Source organism: Platichthys flesus, chromosome 10 (genome assembly GCF_949316205.1).
Source record: "Platichthys flesus chromosome 10, fPlaFle2.1, whole genome shotgun sequence".
Lineage (NCBI taxonomy): Eukaryota > Metazoa > Chordata > Actinopteri > Pleuronectiformes > Pleuronectidae > Platichthys > Platichthys flesus.
In genome coordinates this window covers 2552556-2565825 of record NC_084954.1, presented here as the reverse complement: position 1 = coordinate 2565825, position 13270 = coordinate 2552556, and the positions used below count along the sequence as shown (strand labels likewise).

General features: G+C 42.3%; 1 protein-coding gene across 1 annotated transcript; it reads right to left on the bottom strand.

The window, feature by feature from the left end:
* Positions 1–2896: 2896 nt before the first annotated feature.
* On the bottom strand, positions 2897–5867 carry foxi2 (forkhead box I2). The gene is made up of 2 exons (XM_062397707.1): positions 5219–5867; positions 2897–4461 (listed from the first exon to the last, which is right to left on the bottom strand). The coding sequence occupies exons 1-2, from the start codon at positions 5829–5831 to the stop codon at positions 3866–3868; spliced, it is 1209 nt and encodes a 402-aa protein (XP_062253691.1). The 5' UTR covers positions 5832–5867; the 3' UTR covers positions 2897–3865.
* Positions 5868–13270: the final 7403 nt, after the last annotated feature.

Genomic DNA, 13270 nt, shown 5'->3' with positions numbered 1-13270 from the left:
ATAAACGATTTACTATATACGATATACGACATACGAAACATGATATGATATATGAAACGAGTTTTCCTATTTGCCGTCAAGCAGCAGGATCACACAGGAGTGAACTTGAACGTCTACCTCCTCCCCTCCGTGTGGAGCCACTCCGAATCAAACGTTCCTTTTCTTTCCCATCAAACAAAACCAAAAACTCTCGAACTTCTACACGAGAATCTGGAGCCGGATCATCTGAGGACACTGGCAACCTGTGTCCTGACGTGAGCCATCCGGCCGCCCTGTCCTGATTTCACATCACAGTCAGAGACCCTTGATGAAGTTGATCCCCAGCCCTTAACGTGAAACATGCTGCTACCACAGAACAGTTGCTTTCTGTGCTCCCTCTAAGCTGTTTCTCATTAGTGAGGCATCACCTCTTCCCCGTCCATTATCTGAGGAACAATTTGAGTTGGGGTGGGGGGGGGGGGGGGGGGGGGGTTCCTATGGGGTCATTTTAGGACATGAACCTACAGTATACAGTCACTCTTCACTCGCGCTCCCATGTTCAACCTGCTTCCCAGCCGGACCAACAATGCCTCTTTTCAAAACGCCACCCGTCAGAGCTGCGCCGGTGCCAAATTAGGACGGGGTGTCCGGTGCCCGAGGCGTAAGTGATGATAAAATAGTGGCTGGGTCAGCGGATCCCCTCTAACAGAGAAGTTCACACTTGGCAGCCGGGTTCCTCATTCACCCGACGGCACCGGCGCAGTCCGGCGGAGTGGAAAAGTTTGGGAAGCGCCCGTTCAAATGAACATGGACCTGAGCGTGACCCCTCCAGTCGGATGTGGGGGGTTAGATTGTCGTTAGAGAGCCGCTCCGTTCGAGACGTCTCAGGCACAGGGATTCAACATGGACGTGTTAATTTATCCATGTTCTAAACAGCCGAGTCTGAATCTGCAAATTAGATCAAAGCAGTTTGAGTCTTTGGCCACAATCGCTAAATTCATGGGCTTTAATTAGTGGGTCATGGCATGGTTAATTAAACAAGGACTGCATGAATACGTGGGATGAGGTGATAGAGTTTTAACAATGTTTTATGATTATCGTCACATGGCATTTATGTTCTTATGGTCACCAATTAAATGTGTTTCTACTCACGGCTGAATAAAAGGGATGCAGGGCAGAAAGAAGCTGCTCTTTGCGTTTACTCCCGTAATATCTCACGTTTCTAAATTCTTCCGAGAGCCAAATCCAAGACGATGGGAAAGTACTATGATATCAATTTCACGGCAAAACACTTAAGTACCTTGCACACATGCCTGGTGTGAATCCTAAACACCGAAGACTAAATAAATGGACAAATCATTGTCCCTAATCTGCGCGATGGGTGGCAAATATTTGCAGAGGGAATTTTCTTGATGCGTCGTCTCTTAAGGAACAAAGCAAGATGGCCTCCTCTTAATTTGGGGCAAACACTGCCAGAGAATGGAGACAAAGGAGACGCTTAAACCCGCTCGGTCTGAGGGATATCTTCAGAGAGTCCCTAATTGATACATGCAGATTGGCGTGAAGGACGGAGGACAATAGCTCTCACTGTCTCCTGAATGAAGACGTCTGTCAGCTGCGGTGTCTTTGCAGGGAGCTTGGCCCAACTCCAAACTCCAACTTTCTCTTTGCTGCGGAGACGTGTCCTCGTTCGATTTCCTGTCCGTGACACCGCGGGACGTGTTGTAGGAATTAAGTTGTGACGTGAGAGCGGATCATTTTCATTTTAGACTCATAAACACTCATTAAGAAACAATGACACTGACTCTGCACGGACAGAGTTCTTGTCTCAAAGGGAGTAGATGGTTTTGAGGATGTGATGCATTGGGTTACAAATTAAAAAAAAAAAAAAAAAAATAAGAATTTGATTAATTTGATTTGCTCACGAGGCTTCAGGGATTAATTGTTAAACACACAAAACACTAAAAAGAATAATTAAGATTAAACTAATTAAGGCAACATAGATAATTTTAAGACACATATCCTTTACAGAAAAAAGTATAAATATTCATTATTGAATTATTCATTATCCTAACATGGTGAATGTTTTGTTTTCCTGAAATCTGACATTTAGATCAAGCTGGACAATTCAAGCATTAATTGTAGGCGAAGCATTTGTGTCCAGATTTTGACTGTGATTTACATTTAATTAAATAAATCCCTCTGGGAAACACTGAAAGGAAATGACCTTTAAAACAAAGCTTTTACTGGTTGTGTTTACAACAGTTCTTATGACCTGCTTGGATTCATTAACGGCTCCTTGTGGTGACAGTTGATTCAGTTCTGGGGGTCGACCGGTGACGCTGGGTAGGAAACTGAATTTAACAAACAATATATTTGTGTTTTTTTCTTTAAACCAACAAGGTTGTCTTCTGAGAGCAACATTACTCCTCCACTTGAATCTCTTATCTGACAGGAAGAGAAGCTGAAGTCAGAGAATAAAAGAGAAAGGTGGTTTCATATTGTTTTAGTCGGATTTGAACTGGATCTCAAATCATTTAGTGAAAAGTAAATAAGGTTTCATGCAAAGAGCAACACAGACGTATTTCCAGAGAATAAAATGAGGTGTTTAAATTTAAGTTCATACATGTTTCTTACTTTTAATCCTGAAGCCAAACTTTCAGTCCATTTATCACATGTGTAAAATATGTATAAAAGTTAATATGTTGAAATCAAATAGATTTAAAATAAGAATCCACAGTGAATGAAGCCTGCAGCGAAATGACTTTGGGATGTTTGGTTGTTTTTACCGAAGTGCTGAGAGGCTGCATTGAGATGAAATCGAGTAGAAGTAATTAAATATGAGATTAAAGTCGACGAGCATTCAGACTATAATGACATTAAATATGATGCATGACCACACAATAGAGACCACATGATATTTATTCAGAATCACATATGAAACTGCCTGGAAGCTGTATGTCCTGTATAAAGATAAAAAAAAGAGACAATAGTTACAAAAGCCATTCAATGATTGTCATATTGAATCCTGAGAGAAACCATGACACAGCATATTATTTGTTTTTGATATATAAATATATATATCAATATTTATGACATCTGGGTTTCAGTGATACTGTTCTCGGCACATTTTGGAAGCTAATATCATTCACGTCTGCTTGAATCAAACTATGTTCAGACAACAGGTAAAAAAAGAAAAAAAAGACCTATTAGCATAAATAGCATAAATAGTCACAAACTATCTTTATAATTTACAAAAATACACATTTATAAAGTATTTACAGGAGCCTTAGTGCTATGGTTTCAGTGAACGTACAGGACATACAACATAAGGCAATGTTTTTGGATCACGTCTGTGTTTAAATCAATTATTGCTGCAGTCGGAAGTTGTGTAAATACGCAGGTTAACCCTCAACGCTCATGTCATGTGATGTTGTTGTGAGGTAATGGCGGTCTCTCTCTCTCTCTCTCTCTCAAAAGGCAACTTTGGCAGATCTGTGTTGTCGATGATGAATAAAAAGTTGAAACACGAGCAATCGACTGGACGAGTTTTAGCTGCTGCACGGAAACACGGGCGTTGAGATTTGGCTTTGAAATATGAAAATGTGCTGAACAGTGACGTCTGGAACAAGTCTTCAGTGGTTGTTTTAGTTTGAAAATACATTTGTAGCAATAAGAGCAGTGTGGGAGCTTTGATATAGAAATAGAAAGAACAAAAAAAAAAATTACGATAAGTGCTAATTTGTCCAATCGACTCTTCTCGTCGAGTGAAATCAAGCGTAAAACTCTTAATGTCCTTTGATCTGAACGGATCAGCGAATGGAGCGTCATGGTCGAGGAGCCACTACCCAGCATGCACTCTGGGTCCCTCTCAGCGAGTGTTATCCTATAGCTCGGTCCCTTCCCTCGGGTAAATCAAGCTGTTGACGCTGAAGCTGTTGTAGAAGTGGCCGTTGAACTGTCCGCTCTGCCCCCCGCCAAACGTGTTGTAGTACACTCCACGGTTGAAATGCAAGCCCTCGCTGTGCTCCGACACTCCCCCGTCCTGTCCGCCGTGGTTGGGGTGGTACGGGCTCAGGGCCGTAATGTTCCGGTTTGACAGCTCGTTCACCAGACCCAGGGACCCCTGCCGGCCGGGGGCCCCCGAGCTCAGGGTGGACATGCTGCTGTAAAAGTTGTTGAAACAAGGAGCGGACGAGGTCGGTCCCGGCGGAGACGACGAAGACGAGCTCTTGTGGTTTTCGTTCATCGCCTCCATCTCCGGAGAGGAAGGCCCCAGGAGCTGAGGGCTGTCTGAGGGCTTCAGGGGGCCCGACCCCGCCGGCCTGCCATCCTCAACCTTAGTGGGTCCCACGGTCACCGCTGCTGCCGCCGCCCCTCCAACGCTGCCGGGGTCCGACCGTCTTTTCCTTTTTCTGCGGAAATTGCCATTGTCAAACATCTTTTCACAGTTTGGGTCCAGAGTCCAGTAGTTTCCTTTTCCTGTGGGGGAAGATGAGACGTGAATGAAGTGATGCAGCACGAAGCTGGAGGTCAAAGTTTCATCGCCTGAATTCTTTGGAATTGATTTTACACATTTTCTGACTTTTTAAGTCAAGATATGATTCAACAAATAAAAGCATCTGGCAGAGCAAACTTTTAATCAACATTTTCAAAACTAACTTTAAAAGGTCGTCACCAATTTTTTTTTTTATTTCTCTCAGTTTCCTGGAGGTTTTTTTTAATTAATGAAGTAATTACTGAACTCTGCAGGTTAAAAGGAAGATTAATAAATAACTTTCAATAACTACTTTTCAAGTCTAGAATAAAATACACAAAACAATTAAAAACAACACCTGCTTCATATTTAAATACAACGGATCCACTATTTTGTAAAATATAAAAATCCGATACAGATTTCTAGGAAATAAAAAAGTTGTTTGATTGTCTTTTAACACTTTGATGTTTCATTGTGCTCTTGTGATTATAATTATTATCCTTATAGTCATTATTTTTTACATATTAAAGAAAAGCAGCAATTTTTTTACAAAATAAAAGTCCACATAGCATCAATCTGCTTTTGCTCTGGATTTTTTAAAGATAAAATCATTTGGATTAAATAATTAAAAGGATTAATTTGACCACACATTCATAATAATAATGACTATTTAAGTGAGTTGCTTCCTTCTCCTGTGGTCTGAGGTTCCCAGGTGAAGCTTCTCTCTACCCACAGGCCCCCCGCTGCGCCCCCGGTCGGTACCTGGGTCGTCCTCGTCCCTCGGCACCTTCTTGAAGCAGTCGTTCAGGGACAGGTTGTGGCGGATGGAGTTCTGCCAGCCGGCTTTGCTCTTCTTGTAGAAGGGGAAGTTGTCGGCCACGTACTGGTAGATCTGGCTCAGGGTCAGCTTCTTCTCGTGCGCGTTCTGGATGGCCATGGCGATGAGCGCGGAGTAGGAGTAGGGCGGGCGCACCAGCTTCAGCAGCTCCTCCTGGCTGGCGATGGACAGCCAGCCCAGGTCGGGCCCGCCGAAGCCAGGTGAGTTGGCGATGAACTGCCGCTGCGAGCCGTAGGAGGGCGGGATGAAGGAGGCCGGGTTGTTCCCGTGCAGGTAGGACGCGGAGGAGTTGACCCCCGGCCCGTTGAGCCACAGGTACGGGTTCGGGGACGACGCGTAATCCCCGAGGCCGTAGCCGGCGGGTCTCTGCGCGCCCTGCAGGCTCTGCTGGTGGTACATGCTGCTGAAGTTGTCGCAGTACACAGCGGCCATGTCCGGGGCCTCCTGCGGGCCTTTGGGTGGGAGGGAGCCGCCGGTCGGGGAGGTGTGGTGCTGGTGCTGGTGCTGGTGATGGGCCTGAGGGTCGATGGAGTTCATCACTCCCCGCGGGAAATCCCAGAGGAGAAGGCTGAAGCTGGTTCTCTCCCGGTGCTGCAGCAACAAGTGTCAGGGGGGATGGAGCCGTGCGAGGAGTTTAAACCTGTGACTGTGGCCACATCAGGATCCAGATCAGGTCCCAGCAGCCAATCGAGTCTCAGCGAGCTGCAGGAGGAGTGGTCATGCTGCAGGAACTGGTTCAGAGGCTCCAGACGATCCTCCTGTGAAACCCTGCAGGAGACACGCAGCTTCACTTCAGCACTTTACTGCTCCGTGCACGAGAAGAACACACGTTATTACAGGACACCTTGTTTTTATGTAGCACCTTTAAAAACAGAGCAAATAAAAAGTAAAGTTGAGAGGCTCCAAAACAAAATAGAGTTCAATTTAAGTTAATAAATATAAAACTGTGTCACATAAAAGCAGGAAAGAGATAAATAAATAAATGAATCAGATTTCACATTAAAGCAATTTGATTAAAATGGGTTTTAAGGATGAATTTGAAAGAAGTCACAGATTCTGTGAGTTTTATCTCCTCAGGCTGTTCCAAAGCTGAAAGACCCTCATGGCAAATGTATGTATATTCAAAACATTCATACAAAATACAGATACAATAACACAGAGGGTTTACATTTGAACATTTGATCGTTTTTGCTGTTATTCACCTTTATCTGGATTTTTAATCTACTAAGTTATACTGATAACAGTGTTTTGCAGAGATCAATCAATCAGGGTTTGTATGTACAGTCACAAATCCCAGTTTGTCTCATAGATCTTAAAATAAGCTGCAAAATCTAAAGTTTTTATGAATAAAGAAATGTCTGACAGAGAAGACGGAGCAGTGGAAACAGAGGTTGTAAACTGGTGCATGTGAGTAGGAAGTTACATCATGATTTATTCACAATGCACCAGTGTCCACTATCCACCATCATGATCCACCACCATAAACCACCACACCATCACTCACCTGTGTTTCCTGTCTAGCTGTGTTTGTTTGGAGCCAGTTTCTCTCTCTCCTCCACATGCTCCTTCGTCTGTGAGAGGAGTTTTCACCAGATCCTCATCTTCATCCAGCAAGAGGGGGATGGGGGGTGGGGGTGTCTGTTATGCCTAAAATCATCTTTGAAGTTTTGGATAACAGCTCATTTGTTTAATTCAATGATAAGATGAATTACAATTATCAACAAAAAGCAAAATACACTTAATTAATTGATATACACGATCCGATAGAATTCTTGGATAATTAAGTAATAAATGAGAATATTTCATAATCTTACTTTTGATTTAGTTTAATGAAGCAAATATTGATCCAGTAAGAGCTGAAAATGATTTTATATTTCAATGAAAAGTATTTACAGTTGTTCCTCCTCAGTCACAAACGTTTCATACCCCTAATACAAATTAATACAAACTTTATTTTGAAATCAGGTTTTCTCATGTTATAATAGTGACATGATTAATTATATTGACGGTACATGTTATGATTTGATTAATCAGATCTGTGAACTGAACAGAGGAGAACTGCAGCTCAGTTAAATGCAAGGATATTGTGAACTGTCAGAAAGGGCTCGAGGATCCCTCTGCTCTTATTGTTGTGTATCCTGAGGCCTGGAACAACAAGTCAGTGTCTCTGAAGAACATTTGTTCCTTCTGCGCTAATTAAGGTGTCGAGGAAATCCTGACTTTAGCTTTTTATCTTGTCCTCAAAGCATTCCTCAGTTTTCATATATCCTGCTGAAAAGATTTATTCTTATTTTTCAGAAAAAACAATAAAAAAAAAGATGGATGAATAAGAAAGTCACAGTTTTTCATTCATGATTTACATTGTAAGTGTGACTTTGAGTTGTATACAGTGAACTGACTGTACAACTACACTTCTTATATGTTTTATTAATACAGAGTTTGTTTAAACAATCTCTTTTTAAGTGTCTGTATCATACATCTGTATTTTCAGAGCCTTTAATTGAAGCCATTCGATCTTTGCATTCAGTCAAATATCAAAGACCAAGTTCTTAACCTTCCATGTTAACAATATTCCCTCGAACGAAGATATTTTCTTTGCTTCATGTATCGTTTTAGACGCAGATTCAAAAATTCTTCTTAACATATTTGATTTCCTTGAAAACATTTTGTTGTTGAAGTGTTTCGAAGGGAATCTGATGGGATTAAAATAACTGGTTTTCAGTGGTGTTCCAGGGGAAGTTGTGTAAAACGATGAAGTGATTCCTGTTGAGCTGATGTTGAAACTCCACCAGTTCCCTGCACAGAAACCAGAATAAAACAGCAACAAACCAACAAACCCAATCAAACTTCTTAAATAAAACATCTGACAACATCTTCCCGTGAGCTTGTGAGTTAGTTAACTTCCTGTTTAACTGTTTTCATCTGCTCCCTCTGAACAGTATGAATTTTAATTTTTGTAAATCAACATGCAGACTTCATATTTTTCGTTTCTGTTCTTTGATTTGTATCCTTTGATTTAAAGTGTTTGAATTGAATTGCTGTTTTTTGAAATTATTTCTGTGTTTTTATTTGCAAGGTCAATATTACAAGTAAAGATATCATTATGGAATACATGGTGGCCAAAGTACCATGTTAAAGTAAGTTTATATTTTTATGGTGTGTTGAATGTAAGTTTTTGATAAACATCATTTGTATATTTAATGTTGTTTCCTATTTCCTGTTATCATTTATTTATTTATTATTATGTTTAAATCAATTCTCCTTCACTTCCCTTTCTCAATTGATTTAAAAGGTTGAATTAAATAAAAACTAATGCAGTGTTTCCTCCTGTAGCCTTGTTCCTCTGACTCGTGTAAAACTCACTTGTTGGGTTACACTGCCACCTTGAGATGCTTTTTCCTTCCTGGGGCAAAACCCAGAGAACCAGCTCCTCTGGGTTTTATGTAGAACATGGCATTCACCACCAGATGGAAGCAGCTGACTGCTCTGTGTTCAGAGTGTGACCCTGCAGGGCAGCGCGTGAGGCGTCCACAGGAGGGCGCCACACGCTGCTGTAAAACTGCTCTGGGATGAAATGAAAGTTGCCAGGAAGCCATCAAACCCTGGTCGGCTTTGGCCTCAGAAATCTAATATGAAAATGTGGTTTTCAAATGAGGGCTCCTGCAGATCTAGAGAGTCTTTGAAGACGTGTGTTTTCAGATCACATCAAAAGGTCGGCCCGGCCCAGAGAGCCCGGAGTCGGGTTGGTGAGAGTCCAAAGAATGTTTCTCCTGCTTTTAAAAGAAAGGGGCGATGTAAATGTTACTTTGACCGGAGGCTGCCTGCGCTTTGCAAAGACGCCATCGGTGTTGCATTTCTTCTGGGAGAGGAACTTTCTAATAAAGCGCAGTCAGACCCCCTCTGAGCCTCGCTGTGATTACTTTGGTTGGTATTGACACATTATCTTCCAACACTTCCCTGTTTTTCAGCATCTGATCGACTGAGGTTTTCTCCCTAATGCTGCTTTTCCACTGAGATCCAGGCCGCAGGGTAATTGTCCACGCAGCACCAGGAGTCGCTCTGTCTGACTGTAATTCTATAATATTGGGGTTGGCTATGACAGTAATCCCCGGGTTCATCGTGCGTGTATGTATGAAATGTGCGTGTATGTATGCATGTATGAAAATTTGAGATTGTGGAAAAGGGGAAGACTCTCGGCCTCTGAAGCTCCTGTCATCACACTCTTTTAAAGATGAAGAGCTTGTGGGAACACACAGCACAAAGTTTATGAATAGCGACGGCTCTCTGAGTTACAGGACCCAGGGGTGGGAAGCAGAAAATGTGGATTTGTGACATGAAGGATTTTCTGTCATCTGATACTGTTTTTTTTTAAATTTCTGACTGACACTAGAACTCAAAATCTGGAATTGACCCAATAGTTCCCTGAAATTCAATCAATCAAAGCAGCCAGATGTTTTAAAATCCAGATTTATGAATTATTCCCAAGGAAACAGATTAAAATCTCAAATAACATGTCGTAATGTTAACACCTTAAAACATATTCCACACAAAATCTTAGTTTGTATTACGACTTGAAAATAGTTCACGTACTCTGATGTTCAGAAAACACATCACTGTCCTCAGACTGCCTGATGCTGCTGCTCCTCTTTTCAGCCTCTGTCGGAAAACCTTGGTTTTACCTCCTGCCTCTTTAAGAACCCCCCCTCCCAACAAAACCCAGTCTTTTCTCATTGGCCAGCTGATTGGTCAAATGCTTGTGTAGGAAATGTCGGCCTCTGATCTCGCTCTACCTGTCTTTGTTAGGGGGCGTGTCCAACCAGGCGCTCAGTGTAAATTAAGCAAATATGGGACATTGTGCCGTTACATGACATCACGATTTCCTGTATACGCCTCGATATTGAATTGGTTCCTTCCTGGCCCATGTCGCATCCTTCCACCAAGTTTCGTAAAAAAAGTCCAAGGCAGACTTTGAGTTCTGCATCCTCACAGTGAAAACCAGGCTTGTTCAAAGCACTTCACTGGTGAATCTTTAACGAAAGCCTCAAAGACGAGAGGAGCGCATGAATAGTGTAGCGCTGGCATGTCGATGTCGTGTGCTGCGTGTGAATCGCGGAGAAAACATGTGAGCAGGCCGCCGGCTCAGCCCCTAATCAGACATTTTAGAACATAACCGTGTTTTGTCGGTTCAGATTTAATTTTAGAGAAGAGGAGAAAAACAGGAAACACACAACAGCGGACACGCATCAACAAACAGCACAAATTTAAATGAACTCTTATTGGTGTGTGTTGTTTCCTGAGAAGTGGAGCTGATGTATTTCTGTTCAGACCAATAAAGTGAAACATGATGAATGTGATTTCCAGACAGAAGCAGGAGGGATGTGAGTCACACTAAATGTTTCCCCAACACCTCAAAGAATTTGAACTATCATAAAAAACCCTTTTGATCTGGATAAATTACAGGGGGTGGCTGGTTAAGAATGTCGGAATATACAAGTTTTTTATTCATGACACAAACATCCAAACAGCTGCTTTTAGCTGTTGTTTTTGTTTTTGCATTATTATGTCTGATGTTTGTCATCATCAGATGTTTTATGTACAAAGAGGAGGAAGATTTCCGGACTCTGAGGGAGGCTGAACCATTTCACACATTTAAATCTTTTCAAGATGGTTGTTGTCTTAGTACATTTGCTTAATGGATCCCAGTACACACATTTCCCAAAATGTACGTTGACATATTGTTTTTCTTTAAAACATGCGACAATGCTGTTTCATCCAAAAGAACACAAACACTTATCGTCAACAAAAAGGAGAAGTTTGTTCTGTGGCAAAATTAAACATTATAACAAAATTAGATCAGCATTTGATTTATACATGCAGGTATCATTAAGCTAAAGCTGTAGTTCTTTAATATAATAAAGGTTTTGTCCAAACTGAGAAGAGGAGCTGATTTAAATTTGTTCGACATCAAACTGACACTAGTTTTAAATATAATGACCGAACCCATCAGATCAATGATGGAGGCTCCAAATCTGAGCTGGACACAATAGATCAAACAGCTTTTTTTACACTGACCCCCCTGAATATAGAAAATAAACTAAAATCCAGATAATATCATAATAATGTGCTTTATCTATTTAGTCATCATGTGTGGAACTCATCAGCAACACTCTTGGGAACTTTAACTTGATATCACGCAAACACTGAATGATTTATATGTGGTACTGTTCAGAAACACACACAGACACACAGACTCACTCGCCCGCTCCTGATACTTCATGACGGCCTGATACGATGATGTTATAAATGATTGTGACTTAGTCAACAACCAACATTTTCATCTCGTCTCGTCTCGTCAACGAAAGTTAAAAATAGATTTCGTCATAGTTTTTATTTTCAAAGATCCGTTTTCGTTACGTCTTCGTCTTCGTCTCGTCTTCGTCATGGACAAAGGGTCGTTAACGAATATATTTCGTCATCGTTTTCGTCAACGAAATGAACACTGACCACGACTGGTTTGGAGAGAGGCTAAGCTGCAGGTTTGTGGATTCAAGGACTTATTTATCCCAGTTCCAGAGTCGGGCCCATTCAGCCCATGCACAATCTGCCCCATTTACCGCCCACGCGTCAGGCTCCATGAATCTACCTGTGTTAGGCCCCCGCTGAATAAAAAACGGAAATAAACATTTGCACTTATTACGAGTCGCACACACACACACACACACACACACACACACACACGCACACACAAACACACACACACACACACACACACACACACACACACACACACACACACAAGGCATTCAGAGCAGGAGGTAATAACATAGTGCTGCTTTTGGACGGCCACAGCTCTGCGGGCAGGGGGGGGGGGGTGCATACAGGAGACCGTAACGCTCTATATGTTTATAACGCCGTCACCTCCCCTCTTTTCACCAGCCGCCTCTCGTTTCTCTGCCCAGTCTGAATATTTGTGACCGTCCATCGTCTGGACTCCTCAGCGTCAACACCGGCAGTCAACAAGTCTTACTTACTTGAAATGTTGATTCAGTGAAATGTTGAAGATGTGGGGATTCAGACATAAACATTTGAAGGAGGATATTTGGTGCATTGTTTTGTTTGGTTTGACCTTCGTCTCGCTCTCTGCCGGCTCCCACCAAGGAGCTTCAGCCTCATCGAACCGCTGCACAGTTTCCGAGTTGCTCTGCAGCTGCTTTCGATTTCTAAAATAAATCTGATTGAAGCTGGGAAATTGTTGATTTTCAGAACCTCATGATTTTGACTCCCTTGTTGATCCACCTACATGTCGTCGAGCTTGTCTGAACTGAAGTGGCCCACGTTGGTGAAAGAGTCTGTGAATAAAGATGGACGACATGACGTCTCCCCAAAGGTGAAGACAAGCTTCTCATTCCCCTCCTTTATAGTTCATAAACACTGCCTCCTCCATGTGAGTGGATGGGACATTTCAGAGGACATATGATGCTTCTTCAAGTGTTCAGGGTTTCATTCCTGGATAGTGACAGGAAGTTGAAACACGGAGGCCATCTTCATTGATTATCTTATGATCTGTAATTGTTCTGCAGAACGCAAATCCCAACTGACATCGGGACAGGTAGACATTTATGTAAGTGGTCCACCTAAGGAGAATTTAGAGTTTCGACTCAACCAGCCTGCATGTGATGGACTGTGGGAGGAAGCTGGAGAACCTGGAGAGAACATCTGGAGAACATCCAAATAGAACGTAGAAGACAAAGAATTCCTGCAGCTTGTGATGCAGCGGGTAACGTGCTCTGAAGAGAAGCTTCTTACTCTTGCTTTTTGGATGTCGCCTCATTCAAAACCAGTTTGTTTCAAGTTAACAGAAGCCTTTGGCACAGTTATAGAAAACAGATACATCAGGCTTTATACGGGCACAGTGTACAATGGCCTGACAGGACCACAGCTTGGCCGCCTTGAATGGTTGTTCCTGTGAGAGTTGA

Bases quoted from the DNA above. Each gene is read 5' to 3' on its own strand.
- foxi2 (XM_062397707.1), bottom strand. From the start codon at position 5,831: ATGAACTCCATCGACCCTCAGGCCCATCACCAGCACCAGCACCAGCAC. The intron at 4,462-5,218 runs GTACCGACCGGG...CTTCCCCCACAG, and splicing joins GAGGGACGAGGACGACCCAG to GAAAAGGAAACTACTGGACT.